This window comes from Mobula birostris, chromosome 13 (assembly GCF_030028105.1).
Source record: "Mobula birostris isolate sMobBir1 chromosome 13, sMobBir1.hap1, whole genome shotgun sequence".
NCBI classification, from domain to species: Eukaryota; Metazoa; Chordata; class Chondrichthyes; order Myliobatiformes; family Myliobatidae; genus Mobula; species Mobula birostris.
The window spans coordinates 42,757,129-42,784,735 of NC_092382.1; the positions used below are offsets into that span (position 1 = coordinate 42,757,129).

The 27,607-nt window shown below is 45.5% G+C and overlaps 1 protein-coding gene and 1 long non-coding RNA gene across 2 annotated transcripts; both read left to right on the forward strand.

Moving 5' to 3' along the window:
• The first annotated feature begins 703 nt into the window (after positions 1-703).
• On the forward strand, positions 704-11,832 carry LOC140207575 (uncharacterized). Its single transcript, XR_011888589.1, has 3 exons — positions 704-823; positions 3,427-3,563; positions 11,744-11,832. It is a non-coding gene; the product is annotated as an uncharacterized lncRNA (long non-coding RNA).
• Positions 11,833-18,688: 6,856 nt separating this feature from the next.
• On the forward strand, positions 18,689-25,550 carry LOC140207576 (uncharacterized). Its single transcript, XM_072276124.1, has 2 exons — positions 18,689-18,714; positions 23,552-25,550. Exon 2 carries the CDS (start codon positions 23,955-23,957, stop codon positions 25,242-25,244), a length of 1,290 nt encoding a protein of 429 aa, XP_072132225.1. The 5' UTR covers positions 18,689-18,714; positions 23,552-23,954; the 3' UTR covers positions 25,245-25,550.
• Positions 25,551-27,607: the final 2,057 nt, after the last annotated feature.

Sequence of the window (27,607 nt, forward strand, 5' to 3'; positions counted from 1 at the left end):
TCCAGGACCAGCCTATTGGCTCAGGGTGTCTGACCCTCCAAGGGAGAAGTTGTAAAGTTTGATGGCCACAGGCAGGAATGACTTCCGATGACGCTCTGTGTTGCACATCGGTGGAATGAGTCTCTGGCTGAATGTACTCCTGTGTCCACCCAGTACATTATGTAGTGGATGGGAGACATTGTCCAAGATGGCATGCAACTTGGACAGCGTCCTCTTTTCAGGCACCACCGTCAGAGAGTCCAGATCCATCCCCACAACATCAGTGGCCTTACGAATTAGTTTGTTGATTCTGCTGGTGTCTGCTACCCTCAGCCTGCTGCCCCAGCACAAACAGCAAACATGATAGCACTGGCCACCACAGACTCGTAGAATATTCACAGCATCTTCCGACAGATGTTAAAGGACCTCAGTCTCCTCAGGAAATAGAGTGGACAAACGATATATTTTTCCTGGGGGTTGAAATGTGCAATACGTTTAATGTGAGAGGAGATGTGAGCGGCAAGTTTGTTTCTTTCTATAGAGTAGTGGGAAGCTGGAGTCTCTGCCTCGGGTGGGAGACCCCACCGGTCACATAATCCCTTTTGCCCCTCCCGCTTAACCGCAGATGGGCAGCATCTGCGCGTCTGTTTCCGAGGCCCCGCCCTCCCGATGATGCAACAATCACTTCGCGCATGCCCTCTGTCTCCGAGTGATTGGTGTTTTCCTTTCCGCTCAGTGCTGAAGGGCATCTTCTATGTGATCGGCAAGGGGTCCTCGCCTCCTGGGTCGTGGAGCCGGGGGTCGGGATCACTGTCTGCGGGCCGAAGATATCACTTTCCCAACGGTGAGTATTGAGACCGATCCCGAGTGGGAAGATCTGATGTTGGCCATGAGCCCCGAACTGAGGGCCGATTACTCGTTTAATTTCCAGTTATCTGGGCTCGTCGGAAATGCGTAGACTTCACTTAATCTGCATTGAACGATCCAAACCAGGGGCCCAAGCTGTCTATTTCCGCAGAATTGAAATGGAAGACCTGCCAACAGGTCACGTGAGGCTGTGTCCCGCAGGTCTGCCCCGCCCTCCTCTTTATGATGCAAGATGATGTGGTGTCTGCTATAATACCCGAATGGGTGGTGATGCTTCCTCCACATTGTGTTGGGAAATCTGATGTTGGGCACTGAGTCCCGTTAACTTTCCCCAACTCGCCTCACTTCCTGAGGCTCCTCGCATTTGTCCTGAAGCTTTATGGCTCTTGTGCCTTCACCACGACTGGGGTGAGTGAGAAAGGAGAATGTCTCAGGTTTTGGGGATCTTTGATTTCACGGCCTGGTTTACCAAGGGACTGGGAAGTCCAGGGGGGAGAATGGTTTCTGTGATGTCCACGTGGCCAAGTAGTTAAGCAGTTGAATTAGCAATCTGAAGGTTGTGAGTTCATCCCTCAGTCCAGGCAGCGTGTTGTGTCCGTGAGCAAGGCACTTAACCACACATTGCTTCTGCATGTTAAGAGCCCAGCGACGGCAGTTGGTGCATTATGCAGGTAAAATGGACCCGGGATTCGGGCTGCTTGGGCTTATGAGGTGCTGAGTGAGTATTTCTGGTCTGGGATCTGATGTTTGTTTCTGGAGTTCCTTTGGATGCAATGACTACTAATCTGAGGAGAGGATGAGTTCCCATTCCATGCTCACAAGGAGAGGCCGTGAGTAAATGGGCTGTTCCATGTTTACAACAGTAGAAATAGACCCGTGAGTTTGGTGTTCAAACTGTGTTTGCAAACCCCCCCCCCCAACTCACTGTCACCTGTCTGTCACATGGTGGAAATCAAGCAGAATCTCAAGTTGCTGGAGATCTGCACTAAAAACAGAAAATGTTAGAAGTCATTCTGACAAAACGTTATTAACCTGAATTGTAAAGTTTGTTCCTCTCCCCACACCTATTCCTCACCAGCTGTGTGTTTCTGGTAATTCCAGTGTCTTTTTATTACATTCACCCTGGAATGGTTTATATTTCCTGAAATGGACCTGTTCTAACCTGGGAATGGAAATAGCTCGTTCTGTGATTGTAGAACAGTAAAGAAAGCTCAAATGTTCCCTGTAAATTATCCTGGTACCAATCTATCTGTTACTCCTGGAAACTTGTTCAGTTGTTGCTGACGAGGATTACAAGAATAATCTCAGGAATGATCAGCTTTATGTATGAGGAGAATTTGATGGTTCTGGACCTGTGATCAATGGAGTTCAGAGGGACGGTGGGGGTGGAGGGATGTATGGTTAAGTAAACCTACTGAATGCTGAAAAGCCTGGATACAGTGGACATTGCAGAGGATGTTTCCGTAAGATGGAGGGTCAGTGATCTGACAGCACAGTTTCAGAATAAAGATGGCTCCCTTTCTTTTTTTTGTTTTTCTTTCTTTTGTTACATTTAAAATGGGAATTTTGTTATGTTAGTCTGGGGAATGCGGCTTTGTTGTGCTTTAACACTGAAGATAGTTTGCGCTAACAGTTTGTTTACTTTAAAATGAGATAACGGGGTTCTATTAGCCAATGGGTGGTTATGTATTGTTTTGTTTTCGGATGCCATTCTGTATGATATGACTGTGGACTGAGTTTTGGCGGGGAGTTGGAGGAGAGACGAGGAGGACCGCGGACGTGCGGAGAGGCTCCGGTCAATCACTCAGGGTGGTCCCGAGCCGTGAGTCGACAGGATCCGGGTGGTCGTCTGACGTCGAATTGAGCTCCAACGGTAGCGCGCGAAGAACTTGGACTTTGATAAATGTTGGCGCCTTTTTTTTCCATTACTTTCCTCTCTGTATCAAATGTATATTAATGCCCTAGAATTAGTAATATCTATAAAGTGTATGTGTTAAAATTTACTGGGTGTGCTGGCTGATGATTGATGTTTGTGATTGATTCGAGCGGTGACTGTTCCTGAGGGGAGTGTTGAAGCAGGTGCTGGGCGGGATTTCCCCCAGACATACACGAGCCAATATAACGGAACGTTACACTGAGATGAGAAAAAAATTTTGGCCAAAATATCTCTGATCTGTGGAAGTTGTTGCCACAGAGGTTGGTTCAGGCTGCTATTTGGGTATATTTATGACAGAGATTAATATATTCATGATTACTAAGTACCTTCAGGGTTACAGGAGGAAGGGAGGAGTATGGTGTTGGAATAAAACTCAGCCATGGTTGAATGGTGGAGCAGACCAGAGGGGTCAAATCACCTAATTCTGTTCCTGTGTCTTATGTCTCACCATGACTGAATGATGGCTCCTTCTTATTCCATATTGTTTTGTGACATGTGAGGGACAATAAAAGATTGTTCACTGAGATCATTATATCTGCTTTCAATGTTTAAATTTCAGTCAGGTTTGTTCTTAGTAATATCAAGCAGAAATGTTTGGTTCTCCTTTGTACTGTTAAAGTGCTTCATTGTCTTTAATGTTAAAGTTAGACCTGTGGTAAGAGATTTATTGGAAGAATACAAGGGAACAGCAACAAGTGAACCAGCCCGAAGATTGGGAGCATCAACTGGAGAGGACCCATCTGACTTGGAGAATCCAGTGATTCGGTCAGGGGAAAGTTTGGTGAGTGTCATTTACTCAAACGCTGTTCATTTTGACATTACATTACATACATGTACAAAGGAAGTGGGAAATAGTTGGAGTGAGACTGAATGCGCCCAGAAGAACCAGTTATGCCTCTGTCAGACCCAGTTGCAATCACTCCAGGTCTGGTAATGTGCTTCCAGCAGCCCTGCTATTTAAAACCATTCCTATTCTGTGGAAGTCGAATCTGAACAAAGTCACTCAGAGACAGTAAAAGTACAAACTCTTTATTCCAAATACCCGGGGCTTACTCAGTTAGTCGCTCAAACAGAAACAGTCAATGACTATTCCGGGTCAATCCACTAACTGACTAACAATTCCCTTTACACCACAGGTATATCCGTGCAGATACCCCCCACACAAGACAGGCTGGAGCCAAAGTTATTTACAACATGACAACCCCTAAAGACAAATTACAAAATAGTCATCATGGCTTACACACACAGAACAGACTGAAGCTATCCTATCTCTACGCATGAGTGCACAGGGAGATAAGCATCCTGAAACCCTAGCTAGCTGCCCTCAAGAAGAAATATGGCTCAGCATGACTGAGCACATCTGTTGATCATCAGCAGTTTCTTTCAGAAAAGCAGACTGCTATTGTTTAACGAAGTGTTAACCCTTTTACATACTTTATCATTCCCTCCTTTTGATTATTACTTGATCTACAAAGCAGTAATTTTTTACAGAGAAAGCAACAATGGTAATGATAACAATCATATGTACAACTATTCAGCCATAATGCAATATCTCGCCCCACATATTACCAAACAGGCCTTCGAAGACCACCATTTCGACCCTTCGGTGAAACCGTGTAAATCCTGCTCTACTTTCTTGATGCTGTCAGTCTCCTTGGCAGTGTGCTCGGAGAGAGATGTAATGTTAGTAGAGTCATCAGGGATATAGGTGCAGCATTCTGTGTCAATAATAGCACAGGTTCCCCCTTTCTCAGCCAGGATAAAATCTGAAGCCATACGATTCTGTACGACTTTTTGCCAGATTGCAATCATTTCAGTGGATATTTCTGTTACTTGGGCCTGTGTTTCTGTCAGGGCTCCTGCAGTATTGTGGCCAGCTCCTCAAGTGCTGTAGCCAAATTGATTATCTCTTGTGAATTGCTGGCTACTCCATAGGAGAGAAAAGCGATCATCCAAAATCGCTCAGTCTCAGTTATTCCTCTCCGCTGCTGGGCACCTGCAAGTATGGCCAGGATGCATGTTTCCCAGTATAGGAAGTTCTGTTTGGTGGGGGCCTGAGATACCATCCCTCAAAACACTGATAGCCACAGTCATCTCTGACTGGACCACAGTTTCTCAACTCACTGCCCCACATGTTATTTGAGAAAACCCAGGCTGAGCGGGATTACTGACATTGGAATCATAGTTTTACCATGCTGGGGAATTTCGGCACAAACCCAGCAGGTCCCTAGTTCTACCTGTTTGGCACAGGTGTGACAGAAAGGTGTTAACATGGGGGCCCCAGATGCTTGGGTGAGCCTTCTCAAAGTCACAAACACGAACACCACTATCAGCCAATACATTTTCCTTTAGTCTGAGAGAGTCCTTCTACTCAGTTCCTGCAGTAACACGTTTGTTGTCTGTTCGATGTATCCACCGAGATTGCCTCTTCAGTTTCACAGCCATGGGAGTGGTCAGCAACACCTGATGCGATCCTCTCCACCGAGGTCTGAGTTTCCCTCGATCCCAGTTCTTGATCAGGACAAAATCCCCAGGTTCTGTGGTGGGATAGTCACTCCTCTCTGCGGGGTAGTTCTCTTCCTTGTAAGCCTGTCGTACCTGTGAATGTAATGCTTGGAGAATTTTAGTTAGTTGGCCCGTTGTCATGTACAATTCCAAATGTATAACAGGAGTCGGTGTAAATGTTCGCACTTTTGTCTGTTGCACAGTCCAGTAATGCACTGCCCTCTCTTCCTTTAACCTCTCCAAACACCATGAGTGGGAAATTCTGTCCCTCGAAGGGTGCATAATATTGGCTTTCCTCAGTTGAGCACCCCATAGGCTCATAACACAGAGTCACATGGGGATGAACCACTGGCAGAGGGGCTTCAAACGAAGTGGGGTCCAAATTAAGTGCCCACCACAGCGGGGGTGGGGGGGGTGGAGGACGGTAACTGGGGAGGATGTCAGTTATTAACTCGTCCCAGGTTGATATCCTTGTCTGTGCATAGAATCTTGACTTCCAATGGACACAGCAAGTCTCTCCCTGCAAGATTACACCCCGAATGGTGGAGAGTGTGAATGAAACCTCACACTGGTTCCCCTGGAAATCCACCTGCAGTGGCTGGGTACGTGAATACATACATTCTGTGCCTTCGAACCCAGACAGACTGATTGTAGTGTCTGATAGCTGAAATTCCTTTTCCGATACTATTTCCTGATCGAGAGTGGTTGTGGTTGCCCCCATATCAATCATAAACAGAAGTGGAATTCCAGCAACTTGCATTACCACATTGGGCTCTTCCTGAGGGGTGGTAATCACGGTAGGAAGCATCCTTGCTTGTCAATTTCTGAACACGTTGTTGTCCCCACCTGTCCCTTGGTAGGTTTTTGTTCCCATTTCTGTTCCCCAGATATAGTCCGCTCACGTCCTGCTTCCCGCTAAACATATTCACCTTTAATATTAGTTCCCTTCGGGGTTGATCGGGATTCGAAAGCTGGGTCCCAATAGTATGTCAAAGCTCGTCGCATTCGATTTCGGTCATTGTCAGGCCAATCCATATTATTGGTTTTAATCATGTTGGCTGACTTAGTTGGTAAGCATTGGAGCAGTAAGGCGTTAAACTGGGTGGACGGATTCCCACATTAAAGGCTTGGTCTCCTGTGAAAGTGCCTTAGCAGGCCACAAATCGCTCCCAATAGTCTGGTCCCGATTCCCCAGGCTGAGGTTTCCATTCTTGTACTTTAGTGATGTTTACGAGTTGCTGGAGAGCCCTTTCCAAGGCTTGAATTATCTGGTCTGTCTGTTCATTCTCATTATGGTTTCCTGCCTGAAACTCCTGATAGGTTTGGTATCTCAATTCTGCCTTCCATTTCCACCCCTCATCGGCTGACAGAATCATGCAGCAGAGACTGAATAAATCTTGCGGTGTCACTTTAAACATTTGTGTATTACTGCGGACATACTGAGCAAACTGTGCTGGTTTTTCTTTTCTGATTCATGATCATTATCATTTCCTGAGGCTTCCAGGGTGCATACACAGGAATCACTGAAGGCAGTCCTGCTTGTGGATTGGGCAGCATTTGGGTGGGCAATTGTCTTTGTGGAGCCATTAACTCTGGGGTTTTATTGGATTCTTCCCCCCCTGTCTCGGAATGATGCACGATATTCCCTTTCTGGATCTTAGGGTATCGGGACCTCCCCTTCCCTGATGCCGCTGTTTTACCTGAGCGGCCACCGTATCTGAGTACTGGGAGGATTGGGATTCAGAAGCACTGGGTGCACTTGGCCCCTGGTAAGGTGGGGGAGGAGTTACGGTGGGTGCCCACTCCTCATCATCGTCACTGTCCTCAAACAGGGTCGGTCTGCCAGATATGGGTTCGGGATCCTTGTTTCCCTATCAGTTCGAACTTTAGACCAATGTTCCTGCCCTTCTCTCCTATTTAGGCCGGCCTTAGTTTGCTTACGTTGTTTTTCCTGCTCTTGTTTTCAGCGCCCATCCACCATTTACACTCCAGTTTTAGCGTCTCCCAACCTTTGGCGTTCCTTCTGTAGTGCATACCTCTATCCCTTTTTCACATGCATTATTCCTCCAACTTGCTAATAATATACTGTTCCACTTTACATCTGCCTTTTCCTTCCATTCCCTTTTCAACAATTTCCACTTCTTTCCACAGTTCTTTTTCCATATTAAATTTACTGCTTTTTCTCATGAGGTAATATCCCACCAGAGTCTGCTTGGCACTCCCGATATTGGGATCCTGTTTGTGATGCCAAATGTTAAAGTTGAATCTGAATAAAACTCAGGAGACCAGCTTCTTATCGTCACCACAGTTTATTGTGCATTCTCCTGCAGGAGTTTAACACCCATGTTGTCAAAGGAAAGGCACGTAAGCACTGCCACCAACTGACAAGTAAATACCTTAGTCAGGTTACAGCCTTATATTTATACATAGTAAGCCCCATGCATTACTATTGGTAGATGTTATTAGAACTGATACAGCCACCATGTCTGTTGGTGCAAAACTTAATTAATTAGATAAGAGAGTTCACTAAATCAAGGTTTTAGTTACAGATGGATGTACTATCCAGTCCTTGTCAGTTGTTCCCTTTGCAAGGCCCTGACTTAATTACAGACAGATGTTCATTCCTGTCCTTATCAGTGAGTCCTCCTCCCTTTACTCAAACGACGGTACAATGTATTATGTTATCAACTAATGAGAGTACAATGTATAATGCTTTCAGCTCTCAGTGTGTCTCTCTGCAAGCCGCAGAGAACTGGTAATGAGTCTGTCTTAGCTAACCGCTGAAGACAGAGTTTACTTCAGTTCAAAAATTCCTGTTCAGTCCCAATTATTCTTTTAGCCAGAGGTTACATAGGTTCGAAATGATTTTTTAATATATCCTCAATTCCTCAGGAAGATTCAGGGAAAATATTTATGTCCAATACAGAAACTAGTGTTACCTGTGTGTTTGTGGTGATACAGAAGTCGCTGGAGAATTCACAAGTGGGAAGAAGTGGAATGATATTTGGAAATCTGACTTTTTAAAGCGTAATGTAGCAAGCAAACCACATATGGACAATGTGCAAAAGCTCTGGTGAGAAAATACTTTGTTACCCATTACAGTCCTGCTACATAGTTTATGTGAGAGTGCAGATGAACTCGATCGAACCCAGAGGAGATCAAAGTTCTTAACGACAGTGATTTGCTAGCTGTTAAAATGAATATCTCTATATATAAAATTCACTGTGCACATTTTGTCACTGGGTTAAAAAATGCACAGTACAAGATTTATGTGCACACTGGTCATTACAAATTATAGGGGACATTGGTGGGAAGGTGGGGAGACCTCCAGTGTCCCTGATGCCCTCACTTACAAGTAGTGTATCCAGCTGCAGCTTGTAACCCTGTATGTTAAGGAGTTGGAACTTGAAATGGATGAATTCCAGAACATCCAGGAGTTGGAGGGGGTGATAAATATGACATGAAGAGAGGTGAATTGCACCCAAAGTGCGGGACACAGGAAACTGGGTGAGAATCGCGAAGGGGAATGAGGTTAAACAGCCATCACAGAGTACTCTTGCTGCTATCCCACACACTTTTGAAGCTGTTGGAGATATTACCTAGCAGAAAAATATTCAAAGGGATGACAGCAGATTCGTTAGTTCGGAGAACAGAATGAGAGTGGACTAATACCCTCGTGGTAAGGCTTGCTAGTGCTCGCGTGGGGGGAGGGGGTGATGTGGTTAAAATAAGTTGTAGGGGGGATGGGAGCCCGAATGACAGAACAGATAGTGGAGAGGGTGAATTGAATTGAATTGACTTTATTACATACATCCTTCATATACATGAGGAGTAGAAATCTTTACGTTACATCTCCGTCTAAATGTGCAATGTGTAATTTATAGTAATATATAATAGATAGTTTGTACATAGGACAGTCAATATAACATAGAAATCAATTAATCACTCTGATGGCCTGGTAGAAGATGATGTCCCGGAGACTGTTGGTCCTTCTGCTGTGGTATCATTTCCTGGATGGTAGCAGCAGGAACAGATTGTGGTTGTGGTGATTTGGATCACCAATGATCCTTCGGGCCCTTTCTGCGCACCTGTCTCTGTAAATGTCTTGAATAGTGGGAAGTTCACATCTACAGATGCGCTGGGCTGTCCACACCACTCTTTGCAGGTTCCTACGATTATGGGAAGTACAGTTCCCATACCAGGTGGTGATGCAGCCAGTCAGGATGCTCTCAACTGTGTCCCTGTAGAAAGTTCTTAGGATTTGGGGCCCCATCCCAGACTTTTTCAACCATCTGATGTGAAAGAGCCATGTGAGATCCTCGGTCAAAACACAGCCATGTGAGATCCTCGGTGATGTTTATGCCGAGGAATTTAAAGCTGTTCACCGTCTCAACCCCAGATCCATTGATGTCAATAGGGGTTAGCCTGTCTCCAGTCCTCCTGTCGTCCACAAGCAGCTCCTTTGTTTCTGTGACAATGAGGGAGAGTTTGTTTTCTTGACACCAGTCAGATGTTGTTCAGATCTCAGACAGAGTCAGCAATCAAATGGCTGAGCATGGTGCGATGAATGTGCTGAGCTGTGTATATCACAATGCAAGAAGCATCGTAGGAAAGCCAGATGAGCTCAGGACAGGGAATTATGAAATTTTGGCCATTACTGGGAGTTTGTTGCACCCAACAGTCTGATGGATTTCGAGGAACAAATTTGTAGAGAGATTGCAGACCATGCCAAGAAGCAAAGCTGATTCAGTAACTGATTTTGACTTTCCATATATTGACTGGGACTCCATACTGTAAAAGGACTAGATGGGGTAGAGTTTGTCAAATGTGCCCTTAAACAGTACGTAGAAGTCCTGACGTAAAAGTGTCCAATAATTTGCTAGGAAATGATCCAGGGCTGGTGACAGAAATTAGTGATCATAATGCCATGAGTTTCAAAGTAAATATGGAAAAAGAGAGGTCTGGACCATGGTTTGAGATTCTAAATTGGAGAAAGGTCAATTTTGATGATATCAGAAAGCATTTGAGAAATGTAGTTTGGGACAGGTGGTCTTCTGGCAAAGGAGAACCTGGTAAGTGGGAGGCCTTCAGAAGTGAAAATTTGAATATGTAGAGTTGTATGTGCCTGCCAAAGTAAAAGTTGAAATGCAGCTGGTGCAGGGAACCTTTGTTTTCAAGAGATATTGAGGCCCTGGCTATTTTGTTCCTCTAAATGCCTCAGACCGTTGAGTGCTACCAAGACTCATTAGTGACTACAATGTCATAATTCCATGCCCTGAGCTCATCTTACTTTTTTTTCAGTCATCTTCTATTGGTTTCTAAAAGATTCCCAATAGTTTTTGCTGTTTTGTTTGTCCTCTCTTTGGCTTTGGCTTCTCATTTCAGCCACGGTTGTGTCCTCCTGCCTTTCCAATGCTTCCACTTCTTTGGGATGTATCAATCACTCACCTCCCGAATTACTCCCAGAAACTCCAGCCATTGTTGCTTCGTTCTTACTCCTACCCTTTCCCTTCCAAACAAGTTTGGCCAGCTTCTCTGTCATAGAAACATAAAGAAGTTCAGTATGGAAACAGGCCACTTGGCCCAACTAGTCAATGCTGAAAAAACATTTAAGCTGTCTAAATCAACTACCTGCCTCGGGACCATCACCCTCCATACCCCCACCATCCAGGCTCCTGTCCAAACTTCTTTTAAATGTTGAAATCTGGCTCATATTCTCCACTTGTGCTGACATCTCATTCCACACTCTCACCACCATTTCAGTAAAGAGTTTTCCCAAATGTTCCCATTAAATTTTCACCTTCCCCACTTACCCATGACCTCTGGTTGTCGTCCCACCCAACCTCAGTGGAAAAAGCTGCTTTCATTTACCCTATCTATACCCTCATAATTTTGTATACTTCTAACAAATCCTCAAAGTAATGTGTTAATTCCCTTTTTTAGGTGCATATGATGATGAGGGGCATTGATCGTGTGGATAGTCAGAGGTTTTTTCCCAGGGCTGAAATGGCTAACACAAGGGGGCACAGTTTTAAGGTGTTTGGAAACAGATACCGAGGGGGTGTCAGGGGTAAGTTTTTTACCCAGAGAGTGGTGGATACATGGAATACACTGCCAGCTATTTGTGTGAGAGTGTTTCAGTTACTGTGGGGCCAGGCACCCATGCAGCTCAGTGGGAACAGGGAATAATAGCAATAGAGAGAGTAAGACTGAGCAAGGTCACAGATTGGAGATGGCAGAAATGCCCCATTCTTATAGAGACAGGAAGAGCATCAGAGAATTTGATGGTCATTTCAGATACCAGCACTGTGCCCAGTTAGAAGATGATATCTCTCTCCAACTTGGGTTGAAGTTCACTGTAACAGTGTGATGTCAGATCACACCTTGACAACTCAAGTGATCTCATCTGAAATGTTGTCCGACACCCACTGATGGATTTTCTAAATCTTTTTGCAGCTTAAAAGTGACAAAGAATTTGTCTACGAGAATCCTGAACACAACACACTAGTTTTCCTGTCTCTGTCCAGATATTTAAGAAGTGGAGGAAGGGATTCGCTTGATCCTTCTTCCTGCTCAGACTGTGGGGAGGGATTCACTCGGTCATCTGACTGACTGGCACACCCGTCACTTTACACAGGGGGGAAGCCATTCATCTGTTCAGACATTGGGAATAGATTCCGTCAGCAAGTTCACTCTGGGACGAGGCCATTCACCTGTTCTGTTGGTGAGAAGGGATTCAGTTGATCTTCCCATCTGTGGACACACCATTGAGTTCACACTGGGCAGAGGCTGGTCATCTGCTGAATTTGTGGGAAGGATACACTCGGTCATCTGACCTTGAGCACATCAGAGAGTTCACACTGGGGAGAGGCCGTTCACCTGCTCAGACTGTGGGAAGGCATTCACCTGCTCATTTAAACTGAAGGCACATCAGAGATTTCACAGCGGGGAGAGGCCGTTCACCTGCTCGGACTGTGGGAAGGGATTCACTGGCTCATATGAACTGAAGGTACATCAGTGAGTTCACACTGGGGAGAGGCCGTTCACCTGTTCAGACAGTGGGAAGGGATGCACTTTGTCATCTCAGCTGAAGGTACATCAGAGTTCACACTGGGGAGAGGATATGCAGCTGCTCAGACTGTTGGAAGTGATCCACACAGTTAGTTAGCTTACAAGCGCACCAGTCAGTTCTCAGTCAAATGTGCATCATTGAGTTCACACTGGGGAGAGACTGTTCACCTGCTGTGAATGTGGGAAGTGATTCACTCAGTCATCTAACCTTATGTAACTCTCGCTTTGGCTAGCAGCCTAATATAGGGGGTGATAACCCCCCCCCCCCCACAGCCGGGCCAAACTTAAGAAATCCTGTTTGGGTGGATACTGCGCAATGTGTTTCCTGTTACAAATCAGTACCCCGAAATAACAAACAGTACACAATATGTAATTAAACGATTGAGCCTTATAATTCTTACTTCGACAATAGGGTTAAGTAAAGAATACAAAAAAGAGAAAAGGGGCCTACTCTCTCCATTCATGTTTTCTCATCTCTCCCCAGCAAAAGGCTGTGAAAATCTCTCTTGCAGACTCACAAGAAAGAATAACATTTCTCTCAGTGGATATCCCCACATTCCAAAACCCTGTTATCTCTAGTCGTAGCCTACAGAGAAACCATTACCACAGCAGTGAAACATTAATGAGCACTGAAATTTTACAGCATGTTACATTTTTGACACACTGCCGGGTTCACACTGGGGAGAAAGTTTCAATAAGCTGCTTGCCGGATATTTGTCCATCTCCATTGCTGATGCAATTTTGAGAGTGACTGTCGGTGCTGAACTCTGTAATTATTGCTGCTGCTCACTACACCCAGTTCTGCACCCTGGTCACTGGGCATGGGAGGAGTTTCTTCTGCTGTATATTCACCTTCAATGTGACTGGAGTTTAATATTCTGGATCTGAGATAAATAAATCAGTTCTATTTTAAATTCTGTCTTTGGTACTTACTGAATTTATAACACAACTAGTGTACAGTAGAGAGTCAGCTCAGGCCGGCTGGACCCTGCCAGTGATTCAGTTCCATGACAGTCCTTTTCAATCCTCCCCTGTCGTTCCCCTCTCGCTCTCCCTGTGGTGATGGGTTCCAAACAGTTACCACTCTGTGGGTGAAGAGGTTTCCCTTAAATTTCCTGCAGACTGAAGAAGTCGAGCTGACTGCAGTCAACACACACAAAATGCTGGTGGAATGCAGTAGGCCAGGAAGAAATACACTCGACGTTTTGGGCCGAGACCCGATGTAGATTGGGAAACGGTTTTATCAAGCACATTCGTTCCGTCCGCAATGAAATGTATTCCCCGATGACCAACCATTTATAATCCACTCTTCATCCCAATGTGACATGCCGGTTCATTGTTCTACTAACAAGATGAGGCCACTCTCTGGTTGGAGGATCAACACCTTATATTGCATCTGAGTCACCTCCAACTTGACGTCATGAGCATCGATTTCTTTAACTTCCACTTCAACCTTCTCTTTTCCCTCTCCCATTCTGTCCTCCCTTCTCGCTTCTCCTCCACTGCCTCATATTTCTCTCTGGTGCCTCCTCTCCTGCTCTTTCTCCCATGATCCACTCTCCCATGCTGTCAGATTCCTACTTTTCAGCTTATTGCCTTTTCCAAACAATTGTGTGCTTGTCGGCGTCTAGAACAGAATTTTTTATCAGTTTTAGCTGAGATAAAAAAAAAATAAAAATAAACATGTGATTCTACTGGAGTGAATGTAGAAGAGAGTCAACACGCAATTTGATCGGACGGGCGTTTATTAGAAATTAGGAAGTGAGATGTCATTATTTTCCTTGAAGCAGAGCAGACATTGGAGGTTTCCGTAACAACTTGCGCAATTGGGAATGAGTGCTGTGGTGTTAAACTTTCCTCCAAACATTTTTGTCTAATGCGACAGACAAGTACAAGCTTTACTGTAAGTTTGTGTTAACTTTTTTTTTCCAATTTAATTTTTATGCAAAAGACTAAAGTAGGAAATGAGCGGCATTTTTGCCGATTTGGTCTTGAATGTCCCCAGAACCTGTCTGGCTTTCTCAGACCGAAAAGGGTCTGGCGGTGACGAGTGCGGGAATATGGTGGAAAGCTGAAAATAAAAGGTAGGATGAGCTTAATAATTGGTAGGAGTGGAGCCGCGGGGTGCGGGTGTCGGAGAGTCTGTTCCTGTGCTGTGTTTCTCTCGGGCTCTAAACCAGATTTACTCTCCCCGCTGCCACGTTCTCCGATGATCATTGATTCTGCAGAGTCAAGATCGAAAACATTGCGACCGCCGCCGAGAAGAGCTCAGATATTTTGTTTGTTAATTCGTTGAATAACTGAAGTGAGCGGATATTTCGCTGCGCTGATGAACTGCTCTCTGAACTTGGACTGAGTTACCCCATAAATAAACGCGTGTGTGCAGCAACTTAATATCATCAGCATGTCTCCGGTGTGTTGAAACATGTATTCAGAATCGTTGTAATTATTTTGATCCAGTCCGGCGATGGTGTTATAAAGGAATTCAGCAACACTCACCGACCACAGGATGATGAAGCTTCCGGAGATGGTGAGAAGTAAGATCACAGACCTCCTCCTACTCCCCATCTCCGGGTCACTGCGGTTCTCCGCTTTGCTCTGACCCCTCAGCCCCTTACGGACGCGACTGGTCACTAAAATGTGTTTGACTGTCAGAGCGTTGAACAGGAGTATTAACACGAACGGGAGTAATGGCGTTAGGACGGTAGAAAGCCGATTATATCCCACCCACCCGGGATCCGTATAGTAGCCCGGTATTTCAATACAGTCCCAGGGTGTATTGTCAACCACCCTCACAGGACGATATATAAAGAATTCGGGCACATTATTAAATCAGAGCAGAACGCCGGTTGTTATCACAACCACAGCCGCAGTTTTCCCGGTGCAATATTTTATTTTCCACTTCTGGCAACAAATGGCAACAAACCGATCAAATGTAGAAGTGCCGGTGAACCACACAAAACTTTCTGTTGCTGACTCTCCCAGGACAGAGATCACACTGCACACGGGGGTGATGTGCAGGAAAGTCTCGGGGAAGTAATAATAACCGACCCGCCACAATATCACCACAAACACGATGGTCAGTCGATCCGCCGCTGCCGTGGCCACCAGGTAGCGAGTGGTGCGGGTGGAGAGGCCGCACTTTCCCCGGGACAGGATCACCATCGCCACTAAATTCACTGGGAAACAACAGAGAGAGCGAGCGAGTTACTGTCTGTCCGCTCCGTGGGTCCCGGGGCAGGGAGATGATGGAAATAGAGAGCAGCTGATTCCCGGCGGTTTAAAACGCGGAAGGCGGGGATCGCCGGCGCCTCAAAGGTGCCGATGCCGGGAGAAACGTTCCGGTCCGGGGCGCTGCACGGAGAGCAGGGTTTGGGAAGGAGGCCGGGAGCGCTTTGGAAAATCAGTGTAAATCTCTGTCCATCAGGTTTCTGACTGATATGCAAAGCCGAGAAAGCCTCGGCAACTTTCTCAGCGGCAGTGATTCCCGCGATCTGGTCACATCTGTTCACACTGTCCGGTACCGCTCAGCCCCGCTGTCTCCGACTTTGTCCACGGACAGTTTCCAAAGCTCGTTGCAGATTTACTTCCCCCGTTCGCAGGCATCGATCTCCTCCTCGGCTTCCGCCCACACTGGCCCGGCTCGGCTTGCTTATTTTAAATTCCGCAACTATTCTTCGCCGCGGCTCCTTCACACTCTATCAGGGGATCGGATCAGAAAGTTCCCATGTTGGTTTTATTTAATATTCTCCCAGACCTGCTCCAAATTACTGCGGCGTTACTCTAAATGCTTCGGTGCTGATGGTCCCAGAGCGGAGTGTCGCCCGTAACCTACCCCGTCTGACCTGTATCGGACCCCGCTTGTGTCGGCTCTGAACTCCGGCTTCACTCCATCGATATCAGGGCGTGGAAACAAACCCCGGGAAACAAAAACCCACAGACACCCTTATTTATTTTTTCCAAACTCCCGAAACTCTCGGGATCTAATATATAGCTGGTGGCATTTTCAGGATATAAATCTACTTTTTTTTTGTCAACAGCAGACTGAGGAATATTGATTTAGTCCCTCAGCCAAACTGTTGACACAGTTTGGGAACAACTGGGCTCCAAGCACCGGTCCCTACAACACCGACTGAGACATCCTGCAGGCCCGGGAAGAGTCTTGTTATTCCAGTGGCCACACATTTTAATTCCACGTCCCATTCCCATTCTGATATGTCTATCCCTCCTCTACTGTCAAGATGAAGCCATACTCAGGTTGCAGGAACAACACTTTATATTCCGTCTAGGGAGCCTCCAACACTATGGCATGTATATTGACCACTTTAACTTCCGTTCATGCTCCTCTTCCCCTTCACACCCCACCTCTTATTTATTTTTAAAAATATATTTGTTATTTTCCCCATTTTTTCTCTCTCTTTTTTCTCCCTCTGTCCCTCTCACTATGACTCCTTGCCCGTTCTCCACCCTCTGGGCTCCCCTCCCGCCTTCTCTCTCCCCAGGCTTCCCCTCCCATGATCCTCTCCCTTTTCCAGCCTCGTATCCCTTTTGCCAATCAACTTTCCAGATCTTTGATCCACCCCTCCCCTCCTGTCTTCTCCTGTCATTTCGGATCTCCCCCTCCCCCTCCCCCTCCCACTTTTAAATATCTTACTATCTCTTCTTTCAGTTAGTCCTGACGAAGGGTCTCGGCCCGAAACGTCGACTGTACCTCTTCCTATAGATGCTGCCTGGCCTGCTGCGTTCCACCAGCATTTTTTGTGTGTGTTTCTGGTTCCTCCAAATTGTTTTGAGCTGTGAAATTGTTTTTATCAGAAGAAACCATGGAGGCTGAAATTTTCTAAGTTGAAATGTTGTACTTCACCCACTGACGTGCTTTGTAAACTTTTAACAGTGTAGAAAAGTCAAAGGATTTGTGTATGGTAGTCACAAATACAACAGCACGTTAGTTCCGCTGTATCTGTCAGTTCACCAGCGCTTGAATGCCGCCGATCCTTGACTGTAGAGGCGGAGATGCTGGAGAAGACAGCACCCCACTCGCTACAAAGAGAGCCCGATCACGTGTCCATGTCCGTGATCTGATTGGATACATTGCCATGACGTTACTGGCAGTGTGACGTCATTCACTGGCTCTCATTTTGGAAGGGCTTCAGTCGGCCATCGCAGATACACCAACAGCTTCGCGCTGGGAAGCGGCCGTTCACCTGCTCCGTGTGTGCGAAGAGACTCATTCAGTTAACCCACCTTGTGATGCTCCAGTGAGTTCACAATAAGTAGACGCGTAGAGGCCACATTTCTGTCCGGAGTGAGCAAAGAGTTTTACTAAACCATCCCAGCTGCTGTAGCACCAGCAACTTCTCACCAGGAAGGAAAATCAGTCCTGGGAAAAGCCTCTGGCTATCCACACAACCAATGCCTCTCATTATCTTATACACCTGTATCAATTTCCTGCATGATTCTCTCCAGACGGAATAAGACAATGTGCTCACTGTGGTTTTCACGTTCTTCAGGGCTCCGGACTAAGGCGGTTAAACTCCTCCTTCCCTGCTCTTTTCAACTTTTGGTGTCATTTTCACTAATTTCAAAGGACTGTGCCTCAGACAGTTGGGTTGTTGCAACGCGCCTCTAAAGTCATACAGCAGACGAACGAGTGAATCTTCGATGGAGGGGAGTCAGAAATCAAAGAGTTACCAGCCTGAGTCAGGACTTTGGGGTTCCAGAAAGAGATGGGAACTAGAATTTACAAGAAGGAGGAAGAAGAGGAATCAGAACAGCAGGATGCGGCTAAAAATGAAAGATCAGAAACATTTGGAAACTGATTGATCGAAAAAAAAGTGTTTAATTTCTGCGAAATACTGGTGGAAATCAACAGATCAGGCAGTCAATGTGGAGAAGAATAAATGGACAGCGTTCAGGCCGAGCCCCTTCAGCATGCATTGGCTGTGTACTCCTCTGCTTAGTTGCTGCCTGAACTGCAGAGTTCCTCCAGCATTTTATGTGTATATGTCTGCATTTCCAGCAACAGCAGAATCTCTTGTGTTTTATATCTGCATTTGTAAGAACGTTCTACTTTGGCATTAAACACGAGGAAAGTTTGCTGATATTAAGTGTATTGTTTTATTAGAGCTGCTTTCTGCGTTAAAAGAGGTGCTCAGTTTTCTACACACAAACACTGAGGTATGTACTTGAACCGGTGCTTGCGGAAACTTTCAATGGCACCGTGATTACCCAGAAAGCTCTGCGTAACAATTCTCGCCGTCTCTGAAGCACTGATCGAATGCGCAGGCGTCAGGGTTTCGGAAAGTCCCGAATATCACGCATGCGTAGTCCATAAAAGGCCTCGGATGTCGCTGCCGGTAAGTGTTTCTCCGTGCGCCCGTTTTCACTACCGACTGAGGGGCAATTGCTGTGACTCCCGGAAACTGTGCCCCGCGATCCCGGGACAGTCCTGTTCTCTTCCCCCTCTCTCAGCCCCACGATCCCTGCACGGATCCCGGGGAGATTCCGGCTGATGAGGGAATGGAAACCGATGGATCTCTCAGACAGAGCTGAGCTCCAGCTGTCTAAATGCAATGATTAGGAACTCGGAGAAAGGGAAAAAAATCTTTTGCATCACCAGTTGAGAAAATCACCTTTGTTCTACCTCCAATCACAAACAAGGGACATTCTGCAGATGCTGGAAATCCAAGCAACACACACAAAATGCCGGAATTCAGCATTAGTACACTTTTCCATAGATGCTGCCTGGCCTGCTGAGTTCTTCCAGCATTTTGTGTGTGTTGCTTGTTCTACCTCCTCTTGTTCTGGACCTTTCTACCCGTGAGGACATGTATTGACCCATTCACTCTGTATACATAATGATATCAAACACCTTTGCCCTGGGCAAGAAATAGCTTTCACATCACAAATGTGCCAGACTCCAATGAGACAGAATACTGCGCTTCCCTTTATATTCATTGGCATTACCATCAACGAGTTTACCACCATCAGTCATTTGGGGGAGGGTTCAGGGGAAATATTTATGCACAATACAGAAACTGGTGGTATTGTGGTGATGCAAAAGTTGCTGGAGAATTTGCAGTTTTTGCAGTGATATTTTGAAATCTGACTTTTTAAAGTGTAATTTAGCAAGCAAACCACATATGGACAATGTGCAAAAGCTCTGCTGAGAAAATCCTTCATTACCCGTTATGGCCTGCTACATAGGTTGTGTGAGAGTGCAGATGAACTCGATCATACCCAGAGAAGATTAAAGTTCCTATCTACAGTTATTTGCTAGCTGTTAATATGAATACCTCCCTATATAAAATTCACTATGCACTTTTTGTCACTGGGTAAAAAAATGCACAATACAAGTTTTATGTTCACACTGGTTATTACAAATTGGAGGGGACATTGGTGGGGAGACATCCAGTGTCCCTGATGCCCTCACCTACAAGATATGCATCCAGCTGCAGCTTGTAACCCTGCACTTTAAGGAGTTGGAACTTGAAATGGAGAATTCCGGATCATCCAGGAGTTGGAGGGGGTGATAGATATGACATGAAGAGAGGTGAGTTACACCAAAGGTGCAGGACACAGGAAACTGGGTGAGAGTCAGGAAGGGAAATGAGGTTAAATAGCCATTGCAGAGTACTCTTGTTGCTATCTCACACAACAAGAGGTGGACCACTTTAGAAACTCTTGGTGGGGGGGGGGTGATGAAGATTACCTGGCAGAGGAAAGTCAAGGGGGTGATAGGGGATTCGTTCGTTAGGGGAACAGAACAAGAGGGGACTAATATCCTAGTGGTAAGGCTTGCTGGAGCTGGTGTGGGTGGGGGGTGGTTGATGTGGTTAAAATAAGTTGTAGGGGGAATGGGAGCCAGAATGACAGAACAGATAGTGGATAGTGAATTGAATTGAATTGACTTTATCACATACATCCTTCATATACATGAGGAGTAGAAATCTTTACGTTACGTCTCTGTCTAAATGTGCAATGTGTAATTTATTATAAATAGTTTGTACATAGAACAGTCAATATAACAGAGAAGTGCAATTGTATCAGCATGAATTAATCAGTCTGATGGCCTGGTGGAAGATGATGTCCCGGAGCCTGTTGGTCCTTTTGCTGTGGTACTGTTTCTTGGCTGGTAGCAGCAGGAACAGTTTGTGATTGAGGTGATTCAGGTCCCTAATATCCTTTGGGCCTTTTCTACACTCCTGTCACTGCACATGTCCTGAATAGTGGGAAGTTCACATCTACAGATGCGCTGGGCTGTCTGCACCGCTCTCTGCAGGTTCCTGTGATTGTGGGAAGTACAGTTCCCATACCAGGCAGCGATGCAGCCAGTCAGGATGCTCTCAGTTGTGTCCCTGTAGAAAGTTTTTAGGATTTGGGACACCATCCCAAACTTCTTCAACCATCTGAGGTGAAAGAGGAGCTGTTGTGCTCTTTTCACAACACAGCCGGTGCTTACAGACCATGTGAAATCCTCGGTGATGTTTATGCCAAGGAACTTAAAGCTGTTCACCCTCTCAACCCCAGATCCATTGATGTCAATAGGGGTTAGCCTGTCTCCATTCCTCCTGTCGTCCACAATCAGCTCCTTTGTTTTTGTGACAATGAGGGAGAGTTTGTTTTCATGACACCAGTCAGATGTTCAGACCTCAGGTAGGGCCAGCAATCAAAAGGTTGAGCATGGTGCGATGAATGTGCTGAGCTGTGTATATCGCAATGCAAGAAGCATTGTAGGAAAGCTGTACTGTGGTCAGGACAAGGAATTATGTTATTGTAGCCATTATTGTAACTTGGTTGCACCCAACTGTCTGAGGGATTTGGAGGAACAAATTTGTAGAGAGATTGCAGACCATGCCAAGAAACAAAGTTTGATTCAGTAAGTGATTTTAACTTTCCATACATTGACTGGGACTCACATACTTTAAAAGGACTAGATGGGGTAGAGTTTATCAAATGTGCCCTTAATCAGAACATAGAATTCCTGATGTAGAAGTGGGCAATAAGCTGTTGGAAAATGATCCAGGGCTGGTGACAGAAATTACACAGATCCCTGAAAGTTGCTTCACAGGTAGATAGGGTAGTTAAGAAAGCTTATGGAGTATTAGCTTTCATAAGTCGATGGATAGAGTTTAAGAGTCATGGTGTAATGATGCGGCTCTATAAAACTCTGGTGAGGCCATACTTGGAGTACTGTGTCCAGTTCTGGTCACCTCACTATAGGAAGGATGTGGAAGCATTGGAAAAGGTACAGAGGAGATTTACCAGGATGCTGCCTGGTTTAGAGAGTATGCATTATGATCAGAGATTAAGGGAGCTGGGGCTTTACTCTCTGGAGAGAAGGAGAATGAGAGGAGACATGATAGAGGTATACAAGACATTAAGAGGAATAGATAGATTGGACAGCCAGTGTCTCTTCCCCAGGGCACCACTGCTCAATATAAGAGGACATGGCTTTAAAGTAAGGGGTGGGAAGTTCAAAGGGGATATTAGAGGAAGGTTTTTTTATTCACAGAGTGGTTGGTGAGTGGAACTCAATACCTGAGTCAGTGGTGGAGGCAGATACACTAGTGAAGTTTAAGAGACTACCAGACAGGTATATGGAGGAATCTAAGGTGGGGGCTTTTATGGGAGGCAGGGTTTGAGGGTCGGCACAACACTGTGGGCCGAAGGGCCTGTACTGTGCTGTACTATTCTATGTTCTATTATGCCATGAGATTCAAAGTAAATACGGAAAACGAGAGGTCTGGATCATGGGTTGAGATTCTAAATTGGAGAAAGATTAATATTAATGGTATCAGAAAGGATCTGACACCTTTTTATCTGCCTGCCAAAATAAAAGTTGGAAGGTAACTGGTACAGGGAACCTGGGTTTTCAAGAGACATTGAGGCCCGGGATATTTTGTTCCTCTAAATGCCTCAGTCTGTTGGGTGCGACCAAGATTCATTAATGACTACAATATCATGATTCCATGCTCTGAGATCATCTGACTTTTTTTTTAGTCATCTTCTGTTGGTTTCTAAAAGCTTTCCAGTAGTTTTTGCTCTATTATTTGCCCTCTCTTTGGCTTTTATGTTGTCTTTGGCTTCTCATTTCAGCCACGGTTATGTCCTCCTACCTTTCCAATGCTTCCACTTCTTTGGGATGTATCGATCACTCAGCTTCCAAATTGCTCTCAGAAACTGCAGCCATTGCTGCTTCGTTGTCACTCCTACTGTATCCCTTCCAAACAAGTTTGGCCAGCTTCTTTGTCATAGAAACATGGAGAAGTTCAGTACAGAGACAGGCTATTTGGCCCATCTAGTCAATGCCGAAAAAACATTTAGGCTGTCTAATGTAACTACCTGCACTGGGACCATTGCCCTCCATACCCCTACCATCCAGGCTCCCATCCAAACTTTTTTTTAAATGGTGAAACCGAGCTCATGTTCACCACCTCTGCTGGCATCTCATTCCACACTCTCACGACAATTTCAGTAATGAGCTTTTCCAAATATTCCTGTTAAATTTTCACCTTCCCCATTTACCCATGACCTCTGGTTGTAATCCCACCCAACCGCAGTGGAAAAAGCTGCTTGCATCTACCCCATGTGTACCCTCATAATTTTGTATACAGTACTTCTAACAAATCCTCAAAGCAATGTATAATTTCATTGTATATGTTTAGAGCTTTTTGTTAGGTGTATAAGATGATGAGGGGCATTGATCGTGTGGATAGCCAGAGGTTTTTTTTTCCCAGGGCTGAAATGGCGAAGACAAGGTAGTGTAGTTTTAAGGTGCTTGGAAATAGATACCGAGGGGATGTCAGGGGTAAGTTTTTTACACAGAGAGTGGTGGGTGCGTGGAATACACTGCCAGCTATTTGTGTGAGAGTGTTTCAGTTACTGTGGGGCCAGGAACCCATGCAGCTCAGTGGGAACAGGGAATAATACCAATGGAGAGAGTCAAACTGAGCCAGGTCACAGATTGGAGATGGCAGAAATACCCCATTCTCATAGAGACAGGAAGGGGGTCAGAGAATTTGATGGTCATTCCAGATACCAGCACTGTGCCCATTTAGAAGATTTCTCTCTCCAACTTGTGTTGAACCTCACTGTAACAGTGTGATGTCAGTTCACACCTTGACAACTCAAGTGATCTCACCAGAAATGTTGTCCTACACCCACTGATAGATCTTGTAAATGTTTTTACAGGTTAAAAATGACAAGGAATTTGTCTACGGGAATCTCGAGAACAACACGCCAGTTTTGCGGTCCCTGTCCAGATATTTAAGAAGTGGAGCAAGGGATTCACTCGATCATCCTTCCTGCTCAGACTGTGGGAGGGATTGACTCGATCATCTGACCGACTGGCAAGTCTGTCATTTTACACAGGGGAGAGGCTGTTCAGCTGCTCAGACTGTAGGGGTGGATTCACTCGGTCATTTCAACTTAAGGTACATCAGGTAGTTCACATTGGACAAGGCCAATCTGTTCTGTGTGTGAGAAGTGATTCAGTCGATCATCCCACCTGTGGACACACCAGTCAGTTCACACAAGGCAGAGGCTGGTCATCTGCTGAATTTGTGGGGAAGGATTCACTCGGTCATTTGGCCTAATGGCTCCCCAGCGAGTTCATACCAGGGAGCAGCAGTTCACCTGCTCGGACTGTGGGAAGGGATTCATTAAATCATCTCAACTGAAGGTACATCAGCGAGTTCACACCGGAGAGAGGCCGTTCACCTGCTCAGATTGTGGAAAGGGATTCACTCTATCATCCAGCCTACTAATACACCAGCGATTTCACACTGGGGACAGGCCATTCACCTGCTCTGTCTGTGGGAAGGGATTCCATCGACCAGCTGACCTTCATAGACACCACCAATTTCACATAGGGGAGAAGCCGTTCACCTGCCCAGACTGTGGAAAAGGATTCACTTTACTATCTCACCTGCAGAGACACCAGTCAGTTCACACCAGGGAGAGGCTGTTCACCTGCTCAGTCTGTGGAAAGACATTCACCCAGTCATCCCACCTACAGCGACACTGGTCAGTTCACACAGGGGAGAGGCCGTTCACCTGCTCTGACTGTGGGAAGGGATTCACTCAGACAACTAGCCTACTGAGACACCAGCGAGTTCACACTGGGGAGAAGCTGTTCACCCGCTCAGAACGTGGGAAGGGATTCACTCGGTCATCTGATCTGCTGGCACACCAGCGAGTTCACAATGGGGAGAGGCCATTCACCTGCTCAGAATGTGGGAAGGGATTCACTTGCTCATCTCAACTGAAGGTACATCAGCGAGTTCACACTGGAGAGAGGCCGTTCACTTGCTCAGACTGTGGGAAGACCTTCACTCAATCATCCAACCTTCAGATGCACCAGCGAATTCACACTGGGGAGAAGCCGTTCACCTGCCCAATCTGTGGGAAGGGATTCATTCAGGCAGCTAGCCTACTGAAACACCAGCGAGTTCACATTGGGGAGAGGCCATTCACCTGCTCAGAATGTGGGAAAGGATTCACTCGGTCATCTGATCTGCTGGCACACCAGCGAGTTCACACTGGGGAGAGGCTGTTCACCCGCTCAGAACGTGGGAAGAGATTCTCTCAGTCATCTGATCCGCTGGCACACCAGCGGGTTCACAGTGGGAAGAGGCCATTCACCTGCTCAGACTGTGGGAAGGGATTCAGTTGCTCATCTCAACTGAAGGTACATCAGCGAGTTCACACTGGAGAGAGGCCGTTCACTTGCTCAGACTGTGGGAAGACCTTCACTCAATCATCCAACCTTCAGATGCACCAGCGAATTCACACTGGGGAGAAGCCATTCACCTGCCCAGACTGTGGGAAGGGATTCACTCAGGCAGCTAGCCTACTAAAACACCAGCGAATTCACACTGGGTAGTGGCGGTTCACGTGCTCAGACATTAGGAAGAGGTTCTCTCAGACAAATCAACCAAATGTGCATCATTGAGTTCACACTGGGGAGAGGCCATTCACCTGCTGTGAATGTGGGAAGGGATTCACTCAGTAATCTAACCTTGTGACACACTACCGGGTTCACACTGGGCAGAAAGTTTCAATAAGCTGCATGCTGGATATTTATCCATCACCGTTGCTGAATGCAATTTTGAGAGTGACTGTCGGTGCTGAACTCTGCAATTATTGCTGCTGCTCACCACACCCAGTTCTGCACCCTGGTCACTGGGCATGGGAGGAGTTTCTTCTGCTGCATATTCACCTTTAATGGGGCTGGAGTTTAATATTCTGGATCTGAGACAAATAAATCAGTTCTATTTTAAACTCTTATCTCCGGTACTTGGTGAATTTATAACATACCTAGTGTACAGTAGAGAGTCGACTCAGGCCGGCTGGACCCTGCCAGTGATTCTGTTCCACGACAGTCTTTTAAAATCCACCCCTGTTGTTCATCTCTCGCTCTCCCTGTGGTGATGGGTTCCAAACAGTCACCACTCTGTGGGTGAAGAGGATTCCCTTGAATTTTCTGCAGACTGACAAAATCAAGCTGCGGTTCTGTCTGAGATGTTCTTTGGCCCTCTAATCTCTCGGCTGAGGAAGAATGACATTGGTAGTTAACCTTATTGACAGCTCATTTCCACATTATGTGTCATTTTCCCTGCTTCTAAAGGCTTGTTAGAAAACACCACTGTCCTCTAAAGACTGAAAGCAGAATGGGAAACCATTAGTTAGATGTTCAATGGTGCAGGGTCAGAAACCAGAGGCGGGTCTGCACAGGGCAGAGTTTGGAGATCTGGACGATGGTCAGGGTAAGAACGTATGATGAGGAGAAGGGAATGTATGATGAGGGGCGTGACATCGAATGACAGAGTAACAACTTTTGGAAGCTGACTGACAGAGAAAATAATTTGGTTGTCTGACTGATGACACAAACAATGCCTGTGGTGAGGTGCTCCACTGGTCGAGGAACATGTGTGTGTTGGGAATGGTTTTATCTATTGAGAGAGTTGTTCCTGCTTGTTTATCCTGTAATGTTATATCCGGATGGTTATTATGGTTTGTCCTATCTGAAATAATGTATTGATTATCATATAATTTGTAAGATTTTGACTCCAAAACTGGATCTGACTTGAATTTATTGGTTCTTTATGAAGTGATAGAGGGCTTTCAGAAGTTTGTATTTTAAAGCAAGATTTTGGTGAATGGTATTTGTCACTTGATTGTACCTGAGTAATTAATCAGATTGAGTTAAACTGCTGCAGGATCCCAGAATATATTGCATTGTGTCTGGTTTCTCTTGGCATTTTCTGCATTTGTTGCCTGGTTTATTTGTCTTTTATGCATTTTTGAGTTTTTAAAATGTTAACCACCTTGTCCTGTAGTTCCCCAAGGAACCCCTGTTTCTGGGAAGAGGTCTCCAACTCTGAGTCAGACGTACAATGCTTCCTTGTCACCGTCTAGTCTGCTCAGATCATTGGGATGTCTCCCATGGAGTGTCATCCTCATTCCACTCGTTAGCTTTTTGCCATAGTGACGAATAATTTTTCTGAGTTGGCCTCTCATTTAAGTTTTCTGGTCTGTATTTCTTATCCGAATTGCATATACCTGCATGGTGTGCTGAATCCTGTTTATATTGTATGAAAATATATACTTTAGAAAGCATATCAGATCATTGGGTGGTAGCTCTTCCTCCTTCTGTCCTCGGTAGTGTTAATCTAAGTGTGTTTGAGTGTAAATAGTCTTTTCTAAATTTGTCATTTCAGTTTTTTTGTAAAGTTTCCAGATTGGAATGGGACCAAGATATTTACCTAAAGAATACGATAATATGGGTACAGCGAAAGTGTTTATTGCCTTTGTTGTAAGCATAGATCCTGTGGATAAGACATTAATCACATGGACACCAGAGGATTTTTCCCAGAGTTGAAATGGTTAACACGTGAGGGCATAACTTTATGGTGCTTGGAAATGGGTACAAAGGGGATGTCAGAGGTAATTTTTTCACAAAGAGCATGGTAGGTGCATGGAATGCACTGCAGGATAAGGGGGTAGTAGTGTATACTATACAATCTTTTAAGAGACTCTTAGACATGTACATGAAGCTTAGAAAAATAAAGGACATTACGGTAGGAAAATTCTAGGCAGCTTCTAGAGTAGGTTACATGGCAGGCAGAGTATTGTGGGACAAAGAGCCTGTAATGTGCTGTAGATTTCTATTTTCTCTGTTCTATTTGTTATACCATGGATGTCTGCTTGGTAAATGTTCTTAAGCCGTGAAGCAAACGTTGTTAG